This window comes from Condylura cristata, unplaced genomic scaffold, assembly GCF_000260355.1.
Source record: "Condylura cristata isolate star-nosed mole 26May11 unplaced genomic scaffold, ConCri1.0 scaffold00010, whole genome shotgun sequence".
Classification (NCBI taxonomy): domain Eukaryota; kingdom Metazoa; phylum Chordata; class Mammalia; order Eulipotyphla; family Talpidae; genus Condylura; species Condylura cristata.
Genome location: NW_004567111.1, coordinates 57,063,829 through 57,087,051, shown reverse-complemented (window position 1 = coordinate 57,087,051; position 23,223 = coordinate 57,063,829). Strand labels below are relative to the sequence as shown.

The 23,223-nt window shown below is 33.8% G+C and overlaps 1 protein-coding gene across 1 annotated transcript in view; it reads right to left on the bottom strand.

The window, feature by feature from the left end:
* XPO4 (exportin 4) overlaps positions 1-23,223 on the bottom strand; it is a 95,960-nt gene that overhangs the window by 53,349 nt on the left and 19,388 nt on the right. The window contains exons 3-6 of the mRNA XM_004680267.2: positions 22,598-22,739; positions 18,219-18,357; positions 7,699-7,815; positions 6,838-6,991 (exon numbers count right to left, since the gene is read on the bottom strand). Coding sequence (XP_004680324.1) covers positions 6,838-6,991; positions 7,699-7,815; positions 18,219-18,357; positions 22,598-22,739 — 552 coding nt within the window. The remainder of the gene's footprint in view (positions 1-6,837; positions 6,992-7,698; positions 7,816-18,218; positions 18,358-22,597; positions 22,740-23,223) is intronic.

The window sequence follows — 23,223 nt, the reverse complement described above, 5'->3', positions numbered from 1 at the left end:
ATATCCAAGAGAAACAGAAACACTTATGCACCAAAAAACTTAAGCACAAGTGTTCACAGCATGATTCTATATTGAACACTTTCCAAATTTCCTCAAAAAAAAAGGAAAAATTCAAATGGTCACTGACTATCAGCAAAAGAACAGAGAAATAAAATGTACTATGCCCATACAACGTACATTGTAATAAAAAAGAATGAAGTACAAATAAATATACCACGTGAAAAAACTGAAAAGACCCCTACATATTGTATGACTTTATTTAAATAAAATGTTCAAGTCAGACCAATCCAGAGTTAGAAAGTGAATTAGTAGTTGTCTCTGGATTGGGGTAGGGAAATAGGAGTGGGGAGGAGTAACTATTAAAGAGTACGGGATTCTTTTGGGGGGAGATACTCCCTAAATTTGATAGTGGTGAGGGTTACACAAAACAGAATAAAACTAAAAAAAAAAAAACCCTTAATCGTACATTTTAAATATCAGGCCTATATGGCACATGAATTATCTTTTTTTAAAAAGGAAAACCAGTATTTTTGAACCTTAAGTTTTATGCTATTTACATATGTCCTGTGTTTATCAATGCCAACATAAGTATCTGAACATGAATTATCAACTAATAGCCATTATTTTAATGAAGACATAATGAATCAATTTGCAAAATGGGTTTAAATCTTAATCCAAGTCTTCTGTATATGCCAATTCCCTACTTCTGCTTTGCAAAGCAAGTCAGATGCAAAATGATGAACATTTACTGTTCTAAGTAATTTTTTAAAAATATTTATTTATTTATGCACACAGAACTGGGGTACAGGTCATAGGAGCAGAGGCAGCGAGAGGACTCATCAGAGGCAGAGTGGGGAGCAGAACAGGCCAACTGACGAAGTACATTGCTGAGGGGAACAGCAGGAAGATCAGAAGAAGTCTGCTGCGTCACCTGGGTCACCTCTGGAACGGTGATCCAACTAATGCTGAAGTGGCTTTAGCTTCTTAGTGCTATGCTTTAACCCAATGCACCACCAGAGAGGGCCCTGTTCTAAGTGATTTTTAAAAGGCTGCATTAAGTAATGGTTCCCCCAGTTACACTAGATTTCCATTCCATTCCATTCAGTTCAATATTATACATTTAAATATAGATGATTGTTTTTGGTGGTTTGATCAGGCTATGAAGCTCTCCTCTGTATTATATTCCAAGATGTTGGCTATTACTTATTATCTAGTAACCAAAACAGATGTGAAAAGAAAAGGCATAGTTCCCTCTTTCACGTCATTTGAAAATCAGATTCAGGCTAAATTATGGAGCCTCACTTAGATACTGATCTCCCACAATAACTTTTAGAACAATCAGTGATGTAGTCTTTATGTAAAAAGATTGTCCCTCAACTGCTTTCTACAGTAACATTTTTATCGTCGTATTTTACATAAATTTTTAAGAAATTTCTAAAAGCTTCAATAGTTTCATCTCAAAATTTCCTTTTAGGCAACTGAATGCATATTTTCATCTGTAATAACATCTTTCTATATGCCAGGAAAATAATACCTAACCATACTACATACAAAACATGTATATTTAACATTATAGACCACTTATCCTTTTGAAGAGCATTTCCTATTACCCTCTTGTATTCAAATTAAAAACGGCTGTTAGGGTAATTGAGTTACATACTAGCAGAATTAACAACTATTTATTTAAAATTCACAGTATCTCAGGAACTTTGTCCCTTAATAGTTTATCATCCTAATAAAGTCAGTCATCTGCTGAGAAAATTGGATATACGCACTCAAACTAATGAAGCTGGAAAACTACCTCACATCATATAAAAAAAATTAAGTCAAAATAGACAAAAAAATGTCAACAGAAGAATGTGCATTAACATTAGAAGTCAGCTTAGAAGAAACATAAGTGTAAATATTTCGTTTCAGGCCTTGCTTTGGGCCAACCCCTTTGGGGCAGACTTTTACACACGAGGGTATGGGTAACTTTGGGTGTTTGGTTTAGAAAGTATATTCTTTATCTTTTCTGTATTGTACACTGATTGTATTAAAATTCCTTCCATTAAAGGTCTTATATGTTTTGTTTTGATGTGGCAAATGGCAGAACCTATTTAGAGCAGGCAGGTTTGGGGGTTCAGGGATGTCCCTGCCCTGTTAACACTACAACATGGATAAATCTTGTAAACATAGGCTACATGAAATAAGCCAGCCACAAAAGACAACCTATTGTATTATTTTCTAGCATCAGGAACTTCATAAAGGGAGAGAGGAGATTACCTAATCCCGAGGGGCAGGGAACTTGCCCAATTAGGGAATGAATGCCAACAGGTACAAAGTCTCATTATTGGAGAAATTAAAATGTTCTAAAAGTGACGACAGTAATAGTTATACAAGACAAGTTTAGCTGCATTAAAAACTGCTGGTTTGTACACTTCAAGTATACTGGATAGTATGGTATGTGAAATACATCTCAATCAAGCTATTATTAAAAAATAGTCAATTATCACTGCGATGAAAACTACCTTGAGCAAAATCACAGGTGCAGTGCTTCTGTAGAGATTTTCTTTGGGCTCAATTTAAAGTTCTATACATGTCCAACAAAACTTAATTAATTAGAATGGGTTCTTCATAAAACTTAAAAGCATCTTCTAAATATGTCATCTTTATAGACTTGAAGTCAGAACAGACTCCACCCTATTCTGTGAAGTAACCTATGCAAAAATCTATTGCCTGCAAGTAACTAGTCTTTCAATACCCAATAAAAACCAAACTCATAGCCTTCCCTGGTGGCGCAGCGGGTTAAAGCACAGCACTGAGAATCTAAAGCCGCTTCCGCATGAGTTCAACTCCCGCCTGCCCCGGAGGTGACCGCATGGTGTGGCAGACCTCTCCTGACCTGCCTGCTGCTCCTCTCAGCACTTCGTCGATCTGCCTGTTCTGTTCCCCACTCTGTCTCTGGTGAAGCCTCTCACCGCCCCTGAGCCTCTGGCCTGTACCCCAGTTCTGCATGCACAAATAAATAAATCTTAAAAAAAAAAAAAAAAAACAAACTCACATAGAGAAGATTTAAACAATGGGTACCTAGTCTTGCACCTCCACAGTGTATATTTTAGTAGTGGGTAAGTGATTAAATCCCATCATTTTCCTCCTCTTTACACAAATATCATCAATACTATCTTCAGGTCAAGTTAAGTGAAGAAATGGAAAGATCCAAGCCTACAGAAGAAAAACCCTCCCCTGCCTCCACAATAATTAAGTTTGACATCAACATAGATGTCAAAATATAAGAATGTAAGAAATGATAGTCTTATCTATAAAATTTCAATTTCTGATTGCTTGAACAGTTCTCACAGACTAACCCCAACCTCACTTCGATTATCCAATAAATTGTCTTTTAGCCAGCAACATCTAAAACAAATTATTCATTCCTAAAAATTTAAACTTAAGTTATTTCAGTAGAAACTTAGAATAGTACCACAAATAGAAAGGACACAGAGGTCACTGGCAGAGGTCAAAGCACAATGTGGGAATCAAAATAATAAATGCTATGGATTACAATACATTCAAAAGAATAAGAATTTGTGAGTAATATTGATGCAAATGGATGAATAAATAAATAAGAAGGGAAGAAACCTTCCTAATGGGAAAATGCTACCAAAAAAATGCAAAAGGACTGCCGTTTTGCAACTATTGTTACACTGATTCAGGCATGAATCAACAATGGAAGCAAAAGCTAATCAGTGAAATATATAGGAGAAATGATATTCATATTTCAGTATAATATGACAAGTTATTAATTATTAAAAGTAAAGAGCTTTTGGGGAAAATGTCAGAAACCACCATAATCAAGTTATCCAAGCAAATACTTCTTCAAATGGAAAAATGAAATCCTGTGCCTCTTGTCCTGAAGTACTAAAAAGGACACTATCACTACTGTAGTATTTATACATACACACACATACACACACACCTATATATATATATATATGTCTCTGAATCTAATCATGATGAAAACATTGCTAAAAGTAATGAACCCATACACTTCAAATATGTTAAGTCTATGATAGAAAATGAAGGGACTGTTCCAGATCTAAGACAACTAGATACAATGTATTAAAAATAGCTGTAGGGGTATTAGACAGATGACAAAATTTGAATATGGGCTGCAGATTAGATTATAGCATGTATTAACACTATACTTTTTGATTTTTAAAACCGTACTATACTTTTGTAAGGCACTTTCCTATAAAAACCACAGTGAAACTTCAAAACTCTTCATCACAGGAAAATATGCATGTATACAAATATGTATATGTGTACATATGTGTTAACAGAAGTAAAAATAATAAAAGAGACTGTCAACTACTAATAAATATTGACAAGGGGCATATGTCAATTCTTTGAAATACTCTTGTAGTATTTCTGAATTTTAAAATTATATCAGAGAAACAAAAATAAAAGATTACCAAAATTATGAACAGGGACTGATAACATAATCTTATTTAACATATGCTACTCTAACTGATCCAATATATTTTATACAAATACAACGCATTTTATAAGATCTATTTGTCGTTCATCTGTTTATCCTAAAAGAGAAATCATATTTCAAAAAAAAAAAAACATATTAAACATTTTAGGTCTGATCATTATATTCTATTCAAATTGAGATTTTTCTCCCCACTGGATGAAAGAGTAAATTTCTAGTTAATTGCCAAATTAATTTAAAAGAAATTTTCATCATCAAAAAATGTAACTTTAATTCACTGCCATGTTTTTTCTCCTACACTTAAAATTAATTCACTTAAAAAAAGGAAACTTAACTATGTAGTTCAGGTACATCAAAAGGCCACTTAAGAACTCATTTGCAGTTCTTAAAGTAGAATATAAGTTACAGTCAAAATCTACTTTTCTTTAAATAAGGAACTATTTCCTTTGGCAACAGTAGTAGGATTATTGTTTTTATATGACAGCTTTCTCAAAATATTTGTAATATTTAACAAATATTTAAAATGTTTGTAAAATATTTAGCATGTGTATCTTCAAACATACTTTGTTTTCAAACTCCCAGAACACTATTTCCTTTTACAAAACACTCATTCCAGCTCACTACATTTTCCCCTAAAACAGAAACTTTAAAACTGATCACAATGTATACAGTATAATTTTCACTGATTTTCCCTACACACAGTATTTATTAATAGTTGATAGGTCTATAAGGCCTGATACTTGTTAAATCTGTCTCAAATTCTCTAAGACTTTTTGTTTTTAACTACCATATACTAGAGCTTTAAAGTTATATTTTAACATTCAAAAGGGAAATTATTTTAATGCCATAATAAGAAAATCTGTGCTTTGTAAAGACCAAAAGAATGTACTGAGGGATAAAATTGATTGTTAGGAGAAAGATAATAGAGACTAGTGATTAACTTCATGTTAGCTTTGACCCACAAAACAACTGACCAGTATGACTCCTATGGGAAAGAAAACTGGATAATTTAGGTTTTGAGTCAGAGACTCACTACCCTAATACAGCATTTGTACAGTTAATTTTTTATTACATTAAACTTGAAAACAGAAAAAAAGTTCCATGCCACTCGTTCCATTAAAATCCCAATTTCCTAGCCACAAATAATTAGCTAATTCCTTTGAATATGAATGTAGTAGTTATTTACTCTGTTGAAAGAGATATAATTCATTTTCTTATTGTCTCCTAAATAGATATCTAACTCTCTTGCCCCATACCAGATCCCCAAGAAAGGACTGATTAAAAACATCTAGAACAGGTTAAATTTCCTGTGTATAAGAAACAGGTTAAGTCTGTTATACTATAAGGTGTACATTATATTAGATCAAGAAAGAGGATAATAAAGATAGCTAGCTGATGAACTTCTCTATTCAAGTAGACCAGTAAGAGCACAATAAATAGTGGTTAACGCCTAAGTGTTTTAAATGTTTCATTTAATTAACAACAATCCACACTCCCCATTATATCTTTGGTACAAACTAAGATTCAGAGATCAGTAATTAAGATCAGCTGAGAATTGAATCTAGCTTTGTTGAACTCAACTGGGATAAAAGCGAGTTATCTATATACTCTGTATTATCCTTTTAATTAGCGAGTTATCTATATACTCTGTATTATCCTTTCAATTAGCAAATGTAGCAAATCACAAGCTTTCAGAAACAACTTTCTAAAATGTAAGTATGTCCATTTTAGTACCTGATAAGACAGATATCTCTATTACAACCTATTTAAACTTATTTGTATTACTAAATGAAATTACCATAATTTTATATTGGAAAAGGTATTCAAAGAATAAACTAATCAAAGGATAGGCTTATCATCTACACTTAAGATAATATCCACAGAAAAGTCCAAAGTTAGAAAAGTCCAAAATAGCTTTAAAGAGTGTCAGTTCAAAAATTCAATATAAGCTGATCCAAGGGTTATGGGTATTGTTAAGCTGTTTTAACAAAAATTCAATATAAATCACGTTTCAAAGAGGAAATGATTCAGTTTTCTGATAAAAATGCACTTCCCATCTTTTGCCTTTTCCTACAGAATACTATTTCTTAGCAACAGTCCCATTATCTACCAGATGTTACTCAACCATTCTATATAAATAAAATTTGCAATGTTCTAGTAGTCCACTGCATTGTGGTATTATAAAAGAAACTTAATTCTGTTTCTAAAAAGACCTATTTTTTTCTGACATGTTTTACAAACCTTCATCGGGAGAAAAACTATTCATAAAGCTTAATTATGACAGATGATAAAGCACATTAGTCATAATTACAGCATCTAAGAATACTGTCACAAAAACTATTCAGTTGTTAAAAGGATATAATTTGGAGGAAGAAAGTTCCAGCTCAAGACTTGATTGGCAAGAGCAAGATATCGCTGAAATACAGAAGACATCTGAGCATTGAGGTTTTCGCGCCTGCTGAATTCTTGGAGAACTTCAACAGTCAACATGAAGATTTGACGAAGGTCTTCTTCCTACAGTATATGTCACATATTTTTGTATCAAAAGCTTATTCAAAATATATTCCCTTTTAGAAGAACAATGTAAATTAATAAAAACGTTTACACTTCCAAAGGAAAACACTATTTCCTTAGGAACTTTCCATTTTCAGTTTGGCTCATATTTTTTACCCCAGTATGCTTTCAAATGACAGTTAGAACACATTTACTGTACTATAAGTGCAATGCTGTAGAAGTCAGCCTTTGACAACTACTCCAAGCTGGAGGGGGTCAGTTGCTATAGTGAAGAGCCCTCAGACTGAAACCAACACGTTCACATAACTGGAACTTTAGAGCCAAACAATACATAGGAGACAAAGAGTCCACACCATCTGCAATAACATTTTAAATACACAGCACTCTTTGGCATTCTGCCAGGCCTATTTTTAAGGCCAACAGAGACCTACCATTTGAATTGGTTATACCTAAACACAGAACAAAACAAACTTAGGATCTTTATAGTAATATTTTCTTTTTGTTTTGTTTAAAGACTAAAATCAAACAAGTATTCTAAATTGTCAATTATATTCAACAAATCTATCACTTTACTATATCCTATGCAAACACACCACAGATCTTCACGTGTTGGTTACTAGTCAACTAGATAAAATATTCTTACTCCATTAGGAAAAGACTGAGTGAAGAGTGAACAATATAATAATTAAAATATAAGAGAAACATACCTGAAAAACTCTTTTGCAGTTACCATGGAATTCCATACTTAGTCCAATGTTACTAGTTTTACTTGAACTTGAGAATTCACTCAATAGTGCAGTTAGAATAGAACAGGCCAGAGTTTGCTGTAATTATTTGATAAGAAATAATCATGAAGCATTACTTTTTTCAGTGTTTTGCTTCAATACAACATTTGTTCAAACATAAGCATTTCCTTTTAAATCTTTTACTACATCTTTAGATCTTATATCTACCAGTTAGAAAATTAGATATGCAAATACTAGTTCTCCTTTCTAAATAATCCAAAATTTAATAATACTTTCTCAACTCCATTTATACAAATCCATTTAAAAATTGAACTCATTCATGACATATAGTACAAGTGATATTTTAGGATAATCAATATTGAATGTATTACTTCACTTACACAATGATCAGTATGTCCATCTTACATTTTTAAAAACTGCAATTTGAAGTGGAGCTTTAACCTAGAATCTATCTCATTCTATATTTTGATACCTGTACTCCCCCAAAAATGAAAAGTGACACAATTTTATAGTTTCCAAAATATTAACCAAGCAGTGCACAAAAGATTTTTAAGCAAAATAAAGATTTTTCCTGCTCAGTGGCTATCCACTTACTGCTTTTATTCATGTAATACTTAGAGTGAAGGTGCCAAGGATGGAAATGATACAAATTATTTTGGCAAATTTCCAGGGGTTAAACAGAAATATGCACACTACCTCTGAACAACGGAAAGATTAAAGTCAAGATGATACTATTTATGCAAGCTTATACAACAGCTGAACACAGTCTACCCACCCACCAACTGCAACATCTTTGTTCAGAAATGCTTCTGATGTCAGTACCTTGACCTTACAGATGCTTATCTTGGCAAATCTTACCAAATATACAAAAACATAAATTCCTAAAGAGTGGCATGAGTTACAGCTTAATGATAGTAACCAAAATACAACTTGTCTATTTCTGTGTCTAAAATTTTCCTTTAAAAAATGTAGAAAAGAATTAAATTCCTGAAATTCTCTTAATTTCAACTAATATAAGCATGAGTATAGAACTAATTTATACACCATGTTTTAAACTTTTTCACACCAGAAAATCCCAGCAACAGAGACAATAAATTCCCTGGGGAGTGAAAGAGGGAGTGGGTGGTGCAATGAGGACAGATTAAGTAGCCTTCAACAATAAAACTACTATGAAAATGCCTGGTTTAGCGCGTGTGCACACGCACACACACACACAGGGATCATACATAGTTTAAATACAGCTAAGCTTTGGTGAGGAAAGGGACATTAAATTCAGTTAACTGAAATTCAGTGGAGAAAGGTAACTCACAAGGATCTATACAATATGAGATATTATACCATCATGATAGTGACTTGATATTTTTTCAGTCTTAGCTTTTCACTTATCTTTCCTAAGATTTCAGTAAATTGAAAATTATGAACAGATACCTAAATATTAAAGAAAATGGTACTTAAAATCAATTTCAGTATCTCCACTATCAATCTCTTGAGAAAAGAATTCATGTACAACCTAATAAAAAATTTGCCGACCTAAGATTTCAGTAAATTGAAAATTATGAACAGATACCTAAATGTTAAAGAAAATGGTACTTAAAGTCAATTTCAGTATCTCCACTATCAATCTCTTGAGAAAAGAATTCATGTACAACCTAATAAAAAATTTGCCGAGAATCCAGAAGCACTTTTATTAAATAAACTTATAAATCACTTTCAAGTTTTGCAGCTAGAGATTTTTAGCACTAATATAATCATCACAAAAATGGCATATTTTTTAACTGTGAAAACATTCAAATTTTTAGTAACAATTCTAAATGAATAAATGAAGTATAGACTCAAAATTTTTTTAACGTATTTTTATGTTTAATAAACTTCCTAATAATACAAAATGTGTTTGTGGTCAACATATAGAAAAATAAGTAAAGGAAAGGGCAAGAGCAACGAAAGGTAAGAACATTTTTGAAACCAGAAAAAGGATTTTTAAAAATGAAAGACTTGTAATCACAAACTTTCTCAAACAAGAAGCCTGTAGTGGGGAGGATGGAAATTAGTTTAGAATTGTAGCAATAGAGATCTTACTAACACATCAAATTTTCGACTAATAAAAAAGTTCAAATCCACCCAGAAAACAAAGTTCATTCATGTACTTACAAGCAGGAATCACACACATGTCTAAGACTCATAATTCAATGTCTATCCACTTACAATATTAAATTATTAATTTTCATTAAATTTCATTAAAATAAAGTTAGGTGTGTTATACTGTAAAATAGGAAGCTAGGAAAACATGCCAAAATGAAATCCTAAAGGGAGAAAGGAGGACAGCTCCAGGCAGCTCTCCTCACAAGCCTGCCTGCTGTGTTTGTACAAGCGTCCTTTCCTTTTTTAACATAAACCTGCTCTTTGGATTAAAAAAAAAAGGAAAGGAGAGCTCCTTCTTCAGACAGAGAAAGGGGAAAAAGGGGAGCATCAAACAAAACCTACCTGTGAGAAATCACAAGCTTTTTGTTTTTCTTACCCTTGTAGAAGTTTCACTGTCTGCTTGCTTCAGACCTTTAGGTCTCACTGGTCATTCCTAATACAGTACTCTTAACTCCCCCTCTACTGACAAGTACCTTCAAGTGGTTTCTCTCTGCCCTCTGTCACAGCCAGGGCTAAGATATTATTTCCATACTAGAGACAATGGTATTTAGGAGGGTTAGAAACAAAAGTTGCTATAAATAATTTATATTGGTGAATTTTAAGGAAATCAGATCAAAGTTGACTAACTTTGAGTTGAGACTGTCATACTGACGTTAACAAGGATGAGTATAAAATACCATTTGTAAAAATCTCAGATTTTTAAGAGGTTAACATAATATAGTTTCATTAATCTACGATCTAAAGAATTAAGTTAAAGTCTGTTGATTTTCCACATGCAGCAAGCAAATCTTGAGTGAAACAAATTTCATGTAAATTTTCCCAGAAGAATTATTTCGAAAGAACCTATTATTTGATGGTATAATAACTTGAACATTTGGCATGTACTAAAACATACCAGACTTTACACCCTTTGACAAAGTGGCGCCACAGCCCAATGCGTTTTGATTTATGTTGGTTTCATAGCTTTTCTGAACCATGCTTTGTTAGTGTCTATCCCTCACTGCTGCTGGCAATTTCACTAACATTAATAAGTAGCTTTAAATTGATCATTCTATTTTCAAGCTAAATAAAATTTACTAAGCTATCAATACATCCAAAATAAATTCTAATTTAAAAAACTACTCTTGTAGGAATACAATTCAAGAATCTTGCTGTTAAGGTAAGTCAGAAAATTTGGGTTCAAACAGTTAAAAATTTACCACTCAAGTAAATGAGAGCATATCATTTCATCTATCTTGCCCTTAGTACCTAATTTATATGACAGTTCTAAAGTTCTAATTAGATAATATATATAAAAATAACATGTAAATAAAGCAGATTACAATAATGCAAGGTAAAATATCAACAGTACTTTTGTTCTTATCATAAAATATCACTACCTACTTTGGTTTTTCTGGTCTTTCTATATTCTACCTAATTAAAATTGTAAGGTAAGCTATTAATTATAAAAAGAGAATCATAATTGAAGCATCACTAAAGCTATATAGTAGATGCTTGAAATGTCATTTGATGACTAAGAATCAATGCTTATTTCCATGCTTGCAACTTAACACAAAGAAGATAAAAAATGAATATGTGGTGTGTTCCTTAATTTTTAGCCACTGATAATTCCAAGGAGAAAGTTTAAACATATAAAACAAGTAAAAGTGTTTGATGAGGTCTCAAAATTATTACAGTCTTACATATTTCTTTTGCTGGTACTGAAAATTCACAGCTTTATATACTAGATAACAACTTATGTGACTTAAGCCTTATAGTGGCATTCTCATTTCTAGTAAAAGTCATTAATTTCTTGATAGTGGGGGGTGGTTTTCGAAACCTTCAGAAATAACTTGCCTTCCTTGCCAGCTTAATGTCACAAGTACAAAATACCCAAACACTAACTTCAGCTGACAAAATAAAATACCCTTGTTCAGAGAGAGGATTGTCTCTAATAGCCTGGCTCTTGCCCCGGAACTTTTATTACCAAGAATAAACTTTATGAAAGGTTGCCATACATAAAGCAGACTTCCAGCTGCTCTTCTAAGTAAACATCAATGAGACTTGTGATAAGAGAGATTAAGCTATCACATCCAGGAGCAGCATTGCTATAGCAAGGAAATTTCTCACCCACTTCACTCTAGCCTAGTAAAGAGGAAGAAAAGTAGGTTTAAATGCAAAATGAAACAGTATTAAAAGTGATTTAACTATGCTTAGTCTTTCAAAGGAATTTACCCATGAGATAGATTAAATATTTAGCTTAAATATTAACTTGTAATTTTCTTACTTTCCTTAGGAAATACAGTCTCCACAGCTATCTGCCTCTTAAATTAGCAGTAACTCTGACAGTACTGCAAATTGAAATGAAGCAACCACAGCAACTTTTACAACCACAAAGATGGCAGAAAACATATTTAATAATTGTACAGCATAATTACTCTAAGAATACATCATGAAACATGGAAAACAACTGTGTGTAAAAATACAATCTCCTTAGAAAATATTTTATGAATTAGGTATTTTGCCATAGTAGTATCTAAAGATACTGTACTTATTAAAGCATTTAAAGGAAAGATAATGTGTTGGTAATCTTATTGTGTTTAAATACAATTAATTTTCATCTATGATAACAGCATAAATATCTTCTCATTTTCAAAACTTAAAGTATTGCTTGATAGGAAAAGAAATAATTTAATATAGCTCACATCCCAACATACTATTAAGAAAGGAATGTGAGATCACTAGAGAAAGCACTTGCTAAAAGCTTGCGAATGCACCTAACACTGTCTTTCAGCTTCTGACCAGCCTTGGAAATGAATGTTTCATAAATTAGTGAATACATAGAGAAGTTGAATAATTTGCTCAAGTAATAAGCAGCATAGCTGGATTTAAACCTAAGTATAAAAATGAAACTGCAGTGTTGTGTTATACTACACTATTTCTAAACTTACTTAAATATGTGTATTAAATTAGTACAGAGGGTTGGACCACCAGAAATTAATGTCTTAGGAAGGGAAAGTCAAAGTACATAAGATTTCTGGCTCAAGAACTGTCATTCTCAAAGAGATTTAAAAAAGTTACTTAATTTAATTCATGAGACTAATCCTCTCTTTCATCTACAGCAAACCATTCAACTAATTTCCTTTTTAAGTATTTGCTAAAATCACCTTTAGAAAGCTTCTAACTGAAGGTGCTCAAATCGGACCACCCAAAATTCTCAGAACCCTCTGCTCAAGGTATTCTGCTATAACAATGAGAGTATTTAGGCAATAAGAGCATTTAAGCTTAGAGCAATGGTATCACTTGTGGTTAAGAAGCCTCTGTTCCTCACCCTTAGCAAATCAAAGAGATCATCACACCCTAAACCTCTGCCTTTTCCTAATGGAAGAAGCAACCATTGCTTCCCTTTTAATGACCTAGAAGAATGTAGTTTGCAGGGGAATTTCACCCAGTTGAAGACTTATCAGTGAATATGGTTTCTCTAACAATCTCATCTTTTCTGTCAGAGTAAGAATGAGTCATCATCCCCTTCTTATCTGTCAAGTAAAAATGTAAAGTGTTCCACCACACTCTCCTTGGTGCTGCAGGTCCCCAAATGCAGATAAATATCCCAGATCAGCTCCATTATTCTTTAGAATCTATACCTACATAAATTACCCATATAATTGTTTAATTTTGACCTTCTCTCCTTCTAATCTGTGTGATGTTATTTTATTCATCCACCTGGCCTTAAAGAATCCAAATTGGTTAGGAAATTTTCTGCCCACATCTGACACTGCCAATACTTTATTAATGTTCTGATCACTTTATCATTGTACTTTCTTTTCAACTTTAAACCTCTCTCCCACTGCTCTTCATGTTTCTGGGACTAATAAAACTATAAGTAAATTTGTGAACTCCCACAAATTCTTAACAGTCTGAGAGAAAGAGAGAGGAAGTTACAGTGAAATGTTTCACTTACTTGACTGTAATCACATTTCAGAACTGCTGAATTAGCTAATTTCAAGATGCTAAACAATGACAATCGGTGGCCACAGAATGGTATGTAACTTTCCATATAACTGCAGGAATACTTTGTAAGTTTAATATTTACAAGTGATCATCACACTAAATCCACCCAGTAACAGTGAAATTAAATTCTACTTCCCATTTCTGACCTACCACTTATAAAAGCAGTTCTTGGGCCCTCCCTGGTGCTGCAGCGGGTTAAAGCACAGCACTAACAAGCTAAAATCACTTCAGCATGAGTTTGATCCCGGCCCCAGAGGTGATCCACATGGTGCAGGAGACCTCTCTTGGAACCGCCTGCTACTCCCCTCAGCAGTGTACTTGTCAGTCGGCCTGTTCTGCTCCCCACTCTGTCTCTAGTGAATCCTCTCACCGTCTATGCACCTCTGCCCTCTAGTTCAACTTTTAAGCCTCTCTGTTTTGGAATATTTCATGACGACATTAAATTACCCACTATGCTCTTAAGTGGAAGTACTATAAATAGAGCAACATCTTCTCTGAACAGTTATATCTTTTCCAGTCATTCTCAGAACATTAGTTATTTCAGTGACTCCAAAATATTCACTTGTCGGGGTTGCACTGAGACTACTTTTTGTCTAATTTCTTATGGGGAAAGGAGGCAGAGTACACAATTCCTAGTATGTGTGATCCTTTGTCTCCAGCACTCAAGTGTGAAGAAGCTGCCTGTAGAGGGAATGAGGGCTGCAGAAATACTTCCTTAATACCAAAAACACAGTCAATGGGATGACCAAACTAACAAGAGAAAAGACATTAGTCACAAGTATACAGATCGCAAAATTACTGATTAGGTTATTAAAGTTTAAGTATAGGTTTAAATATCGAAAATAAGGAGGACTCCTTTACTCTCGCTGATGAAACATGGCCTTAAGCCTATCAAAAAAATGAAAAGTAACCAGATGCAGGGTAGAAGGGACTTGGGACTTGGTTAGTTTCAAGCGGCAGCTTTAGCTCCAAACCTCCCTACTATTTCTGGCTAGTTACATCCAGTATTAGCTTTCCTTCAAAAACATCAGCGATGAAAACCACTGAATCATGCATGTAGCCGTCAGCTAGGCAGCAAATGCTAATGAGAATCTACATAAATAATAAGTTTAATGTTATGTAACTAATATTGATAGTACTGAATATCAGTATCTCAAGAGTAAAGCTCTTCATCAAAAATGGGAACCAGGCCCTCCCTGGTGGCACAGCAGATTAAAGCACAGCACTAAGAAGTTAAAGCCACTTCGGCATGAGTTCGATCCCCAACCAGCGGTGATCCACATAGTGTGGCAGACTTCTCCTGACCTGCCCTCTGCTCCCCTCAGCAGTATACTTCATTAGTCGGCCTGTTCTGCTCCCCACTCTGTCTCTGTTGAATCCTCTCACCACCCCTGCCCTCTGGCCTGTACCCCAGTTCTGCATGCATAAATAAATAAATCTTTAAAAAAAAAATGGAAACCACATTTGCCAACAGATTTTGAGTACATAAGCAAAAAGCAGCTTCCTAATCAATCAGTTTACCCTAGTATTTTTTATTAATTTTATATGTATTTTTTACATTGTTGGTTATTTTGTACAATGTTTGATTTTTCCTCTCAGATGTAATTCCCATAAAATTCCCACCACAAAGTCACCTATGAACCATCACAGAGTATTTTGTGTTCTCTTTCCTCTTGCTTGCTCCCTCTTCCTCCCCCTCCCATGATGAATGTCTTGGATTTATAGTTTCACTGCTAGTTTTGTCTTTCTTTTTTTCTTTTGATCCCTTGTATGGCTTCCTTATGTTCCTCTGTAAGTGAAGCAATGTGTTATTTCTCCTTTTCCTTTTGATTTATTTCACTACCTCAGTATTTTTTATGGAATCTTATTTGTGTACTATTTTCAAGAGAACTTCCCACTATCTAAAACAAAACTACAATGATTCATAAATGTAATGATTCAAAGATGTACATTTTGAAGTGGTTAGTTTCATATAAAAAATTAAATTTTTAATACTAAAATGAAAAGCACATGAAATTCGACTAGTCCAGTACAGCTACCACTAGCTGTATGTGGCTGTTTGAATTTAAATTAAATAATATTAAACTTCAGTTCCTCAGTGATACCTTCCTTCCACATTTCAATGCTCAAAAGAAACAAGTGGTTAGTGTAGTGGCTATACACTAAAAAGCAGAAATAGAACATTTTCATCAACAAAGGAAATCTGCTATAAAAATGGTTTAGAGGAACTCTCCTGCACTGCTGGTGGGAATGCAAACTAGTATAACCACAATGGAAAACTGTTTGGAGGTTCCTCAAACTGCTAAACATGGAGCTTCCCTACGACCCAGCAATCCCACTCCTAGTTATCTACCCAAAAGATACAAAAACACTGATTGAAAAACATACCTGTACCCCCATGTTTATTGCTGCTTTATTTACAATTGGAAAAACATGGAAGCAGCCCAAATGCCCAAAAGTAGATGACTGGATAAAAAAGATGTGGTACATATATACAATGGAATATTACTCAGTAACCAAAAAAAGAAACACGTGTTTTGCAGCAACTTGGATGGAGCTGGAAAAGATCATGTTTAGTGAGATAAGCCAGAAAGAAAAAGAAAAATACTGGTTGGTTTCACTCATAGAGGTGTATAATGGACCAGGCGAGAAAATAGTAAGAATAATGAACAGCCATATACCGGAGACATTTTGTGGGGGTGAAGTGGGGAATGGAATCAAAAACAGGGGAGGGAAGTGCATGGGAATATGATGATGGTACACGGGTGACTCAGTGATGGGAAACCCACAGGGAATTACAATTGAGATGAAAAAAAAAAAGTACATGTTGTTAAAATAAACTATTATATAAGAAAAATGGCTTAGAACACAATAGACACAGAATCAAAATTTGAGATAAAAATAAAAATGTTTGGGATCTCAACTGTGGTAGTTCATTGTATAGACAATGATCACAACTCATATTTTTAAATGGATACATTAATGAATGTAAATTATTCCTGAATAAAGTTGAAAAGGAGGGCGCTCCCTAGTGGCACAATGGATTAAAGTGCAGCACTATGAAGCTATCAGCAGATACTATAGCACTATTTTGATCCTTGGCCAGGGAGGTGACCCAAAGGGCGTGGCAGACCCCTCCTGTCTTGATCAGTGCTCCCCTCAGCAGTGTATTTCAGCCAATCTGCCTGTTCTGCTCCCCACTCTGTCTCTGGTGAATCCTCTAACTCACTCCCCTGTACCTCTCACCTATAACCTAGTTCTTGTATACATAAATAAATAAGTCTCAAAATAAATAAATAAAGTTGAGAAGGAGAAAAAAAAATACACAACCACTAGAGAATTCCAAAGGGATAACAAAAAACATTCTTTTAACCAAGAGCATGATATTATCAGCCTCAGAGTCCCAGAGGTGTAGAAAGTAAACAGCTAGAGGAAGAAGGTGAACAGACATCTGTATACAGGAAGAAGTGAGGAGGAGTAAGATCTAAGACACTGTGCAGATATTTAGCCCTCCTAAAATGTGCCCACATCTCCTAAGCAAGACCAAATAATTGATTAAAATCACACCATTTACTCACTGAGGGCCCATTGAAAATACCGTTATTCACAGAGTTGAATACATAGGTATCATCTAATTGGTTAATGAAAGAAGTTGAAAAAATAAGCTATCCAAATTAAAGATTTATATGCAAGAATCCCAACAGTCAAATATTACCAATCCCAATTCTGTATGAATTAAACGTCAGTTCTAATCAAGGATCACAGCTGATCACTAATAACAATTCCAACTCCTACTGCTTTGATAGAGTACCTGCAAGCAAACATTGTCTGGGTACAATTACAGTTCTGAAAAGGGAGAAACAAAATTCAGGCTACTTCAAAGTAAATCAGTCAAAAACAGTGGTTGTCAAATTCATTCACATGACATTTATACCTAGAAGTCACAGTATGACTTGAACTGTTAGTACAACATTTACTGTTCTTGGTACATAAGCTATATATTTTTCAAACAGTTCTATTATCACTAGTCGGTGTTAGTTTTATTTAAAATGGGAGAAAATGTCTAATAAGAGGGAAGTAGTTAAAATTAGGTTTTCTTAAATTATATTTTATATCATTAGTAATTATTAACTATGGCAATATGAAGAAAAAGAATCAAAAGAAAAAGTTAAGTATACTATAGCTATGGTATATAAATGTAAGAACTAGAAACACAAACAAGTGAAAATTGCTTTATTCTTGAACTATGTACTTGTCCTTCTATGTAGATATCCAATGCAGCCGTTATAATGGCATTTATATAATACAAAATAAAAACTTGAAATATCCGTAAATATAAATAGTGTACTTACCACAGTAGGATTGCCACTACTTATCAACTGGCTCACTTCATGAAAAATGCTTTTGCAGTCAATTGATTTATCTAATGATCCTCGTTTTACAATTACTGCTACTGCTAATAGAATCTGTTCCCGAACATACTTTTGGAGGCTGTAAAACAAAAATTCAGTGTGAAAACGTTTACATGAACCTAATATAAAGATATTTCCAAAGTTCTCACAATGCCTGAAATTAATAATAACAGCATTTACATCTGAGTAAGTGTAAGACCTACTGGCAATGCATAGATAACAAGTACGAAAAATTCTTACAACCGTTCCCAGCACATACTGTCTACTATATTAGTATTAACTGCTTCAAACAGTGTTCAGTAGACTAAGTCAGTTCACTGACAACCAGATTAAGATCCCTGTGATTAGGAGATAAATTCTAATCTGATAACCATCTAAAACCAGTACAGTTATCTTAAATTCATTCCTTTTAATGTGAAAACGCAACATGCTAGCTATCCAAGATACAATTTGGAAACACTACAATTTGGAGACACAAATTCTCCAAAAACTTTTTTTTTTAAATTTTCATATTTAAGTTCTGTTCTTCAGTGTGGTAGCAGAAGCACAAAATTTCAAGTGTTGGCCTCTATTTAAAAAGCCCATTAGGCTAGAGAGGATAGAGACTTAACTGCCTTTTCAAAACCATTTCTTAAAGATAAGATTAAAAAAAAAAAAACCTTTATAACCCAGCCTCTAGAAGCCAAAAGGATAAAACAGCCATGAGATCTTAGCATGAACTGAAATCCTTTAACGGGGCTTATAAATAGTAGGATCCATCCCAGCTTTCCTAGGACACTCATGTTTTCCAACTATAAATACTAACAGCCCTTCTTTTATTCTGAAAAGTGTCCCTACTGGACATAAATGATTCGGTACATCATTTATGGTGTACCGAAGACATAAAAGAGGAGAGCTAGATACCAGCTCACCTCTCCCATCTCACCCCCTCCACATATAGTCAAAACTACAGATGCACTGAATTACTTTCAGTTGCTGGCACAAGACTCATGCACTCAGGACTCTGAACTTCTAAACCTCCCTGCCAAGACTGTGATGCCATTTTCTCCAGAAAGCATTTTGTGAACAGCTCCTCTACATGCAACTGGTCATGACTGATGATGGCTCTCTGATACCTCATGTAAGAAGAAGTATTGTTACAATGAGTTTAATTTTATCTTCCAGTGGCCACACTAAGTATAATGCTACTGTTGTCCTATGACAAAGTATAATACATGCCACATAAGAGGTAATTTTAAACACCTATTCAAATGAAAGACCATGTCTCCCTGTATCAAGACTTCATTGAAAATGATCTCTTCAAAACATAAATATAAAGCATTAATCAAGCAAATAAATGCAGACATTCTATAATGTGGAAGTTATCAGTGGACGAAAGGAAACTTATACTGTGGGGGGGGGCAACACAACAGACTGACTACTAGAAAATGTATAAGATACTACTATTAAACATAAAACTAGCTTTAACTATCTCTATTGGCAAGAATTACATATCATAAGGAAAATAACAGCTAACATTTATTAAATGTTTATGATATGCAAATTAACATCTCAAAAATTATGCAAGCCTCACAAACCTTCTGAGAATTATTACTCAATCTACTTAATATTCAGAAAATTAATATATAGAGATTAAGTCAGAGTTAATAAGTGGCAAAAATTGGGGTCTCAGTCCCTTCTCAATCACTATGTTACACTTTCTCCTTTAAAAAGGGACTCTTTCAAGTCTCTTGCTATTCTGTACGTGTATAGGAAGTTCACATTATACAGTATTCTATACTACATAACCTGTAGTATTTGACCTATGCAGTGTATCTAAAGTTTTAACTTGACTCTGAATCGTATTATAAGATATTACATAACATAAAATGGCTGTTTTAAAAAACAAAGAGCAGAACTATTCTAGATTAAGAGTCTAAAGAGACTTGACAACCAAACATATAATCTACTAAATCATGGAGCAAAAAAAAAAAAAACCTGTGAAAAGAATATAAATAACATTATTCAGACAATGGGGGAAATCATGAAGTTGGAATTATATAGAAACTATAACTACATTGATTATATCAAAAATATTCAGATTATGCTAGTAAGTTAAGACATGCTGAAGTATTTAAGGATGAGCTTCATGATTCTATGGCATACTTTTACATGGTTCCAGAGGAAAGCACACATATAATGAGAGACAGAAAATGTGACAAAATGTTAACTGGACATGTAATAGAGAGAAAGAATGTGCACATTCATTGTACCATTCTTTTGACCTGGCTGAAAACTTTGTACTTTTTCAAAGCAAGAGTTTGGAAGAACATATATAAGTGAGCTATGTCAATGTGCAAATTTAAAATCAACTCAAATAGTCTCTGAGCTAATCAAAATTACTTGAGATTATTTTGGAAAAGAGCAATACAATAAATCAAAAATATACACACAATCAAAACTTGTCACATTAAGTCTTAAGCCCCACATCCAGTGGTTCCCATGCTGTAGGTAATATAAATGCTCCAAGGGAAAGCTAGTACCATACCCATATGGCCTCATCAAATAACAAATTAAAATTTAAATAAATAAAAAACCAGCACGAAGGAGAAAAGAAAGATTTGAAGTCATTGTAAATGTCCCTTATTCTATTAAAAGGAAAGGGGGAAAGTCACTCACATACAAAACACACTACCTATTTAACCTGTAACGCTAACAGGTTAAGTAAAACAGTTTCTTCTGCATACATGTTCCTATAAGTAAAGCAGTTAGCAATTAACTGAGTGCTAAAGTCATGCCAGTAATTATTAAATATTATGAAATGAGAGACTATTAGTGAACAGTTAGAAGGAACAAAGGTCTGACAGTAAGCTCTAGTTATTTTTAAAATTTCATGCACATTTATTGCAATCAACTGCCATTCCTAATTATAAGCATTTCTGACTACACAACCATCACTTTCTTCACTGAATTTGAGAATGAACAACTATACAAAATGTTCACTGGCCCCTCCCTGGTGATGCAGCAGGTTGGCGCTGCACTGCAAAGCTAAGCCAAGCCATGGCCGCCTCAATGTGATTTCCATCCCCACCCCAGAGGTGATCCACATGGCGTGGCAGACCTTTCCTGTCTCACCCACTGCTCCCCTCAGCAGTGTACTTTGTCAATCTGCCTGCTCTGTTCCCCACTCTGTCTCTAGTGACTCCTCTCACAGCCCCTTCACCTCTGTATACCTCATAAAATCTTTTTAAAAAATGATCATTTATAAAAACAGCACATACAACGTGCAATATACATTCTGAAGTAAAACTTTATATTTGGGAGACACTAAAATATATTAAGACTCATGGGTATTACAACTGAGATGAAAAAAAAATGTACAAAATGATGTAAAAGTAAACTATTATAAAAAAAATAAAATATATAAATAAGTCATCAGTGAATTTCTACCCCAAAAGTTGTAACTAATTTTTCTCATGTAACAAAAAAAAAAATTAAAGCTATAAATATACTCTTTAAATTGTTTAAATAATACAATGAGTACAATATATATATTTTAAAGATTTATTTATTTATGCTTACAAGAACCAGGGTACAGGCCAGAGGTGTGGAGGTAAGAAGATTCACCAGAAACAGAGTGGAGAGCAGAATAGGCAGATCCACTGGAACACACTGCAAAGGTAGCAGGGATCAGGAGAGGTCTGGCACGTCATGTGGGTCACCTCCCTGCTAGGGACTCAAACCATGCCACAGTGGTCCCAGCTAGCTTCATAGTGCTGGGCTTTAACCCACTGCACCACAAGGGAGGGTCATAGTATAATATTTATTTACTGTGATTCCCTCTCCAAAGAAGACTATTAAAAAATATAATACTTTTTCTTCTACAGTCTTTTAATGCACACTCTTGTTCATACATACATAATATTTACTTATGTAATGGTTAATGAAACCCTCAATCACCCCTGATTGGAATACTCACCTATACCTTCTAATACTAACTAAACACCAAATGAAGAACAAGTATAGGGATTTTCAACTCAGTGAAAGATCAACTTCTATTTATAAGCAGTATCTTCAATACTCAGCAATAACAAACATAATTTAACACCAACTAAAATAATCTCAAAGCAAAACTTAGTATCATGAGCTTAAATAAAATGTATTCTTTCTTTAAGTACCAATACAAACCATAATACATGTATGAGTTTTTAAAATATGAGCCCCACACAGAGCTTAACTATAACTATCATTAAAAAATAAAGGAAAATACACAAACCAAAACGCTAAAAATGGGTAAGCTCAGCAATAGGATTTTAGCAGTAACTCTTTTGTGTACTTACTTAGGCCTCTGTAAGACATAGGTTAATAGGAATGTTCGCAGTGACTCGATGCTACCTTTTTCCAAAAGAATCCACTCTCGGACAACTGCTTCCATTATGGCTGTGGCAGCTTGAAAGAGGACATAATCTACTTTACTTGTTTCTGAGGAGAAAATTAGAAACTTCCTTTAAACAGTAGTTCATCTTCCCTCGAACATTCTTCACGTATTAATTTTAAAACAGAACTTTTCAGACAAGGAATAAGATGGTTACCTGTTCTTTTTTTTATCCAGTGACCTTGCTCTAGCACCACAAAGAGGTTAGTTCCTCTCAGAAGACACCTCAGGCAGGTGGCAGCTAATCACCGATCACAATTTTCACAAACTTTCCTCACCTCTCTTCAACTGTTACTTCCAAAGCATGAAGAACTAAAAAATAACACAGCTTTAAAAAAAATAAAAATAAAAAATATAAAGCAATCAGAAAATTTCCTAAGAGATTCTCACCCTGTGCAAAATAGAACTTTGTATATAAATCTGGAAGACATCTTAATAAACTAGTCTTTGAACATTACTATTTGTGATGAGTCATGCTGTTAAAAAAATTCAGTTTTTTAAAGTCTCAGCAGGATGACCCATCCTCAATAG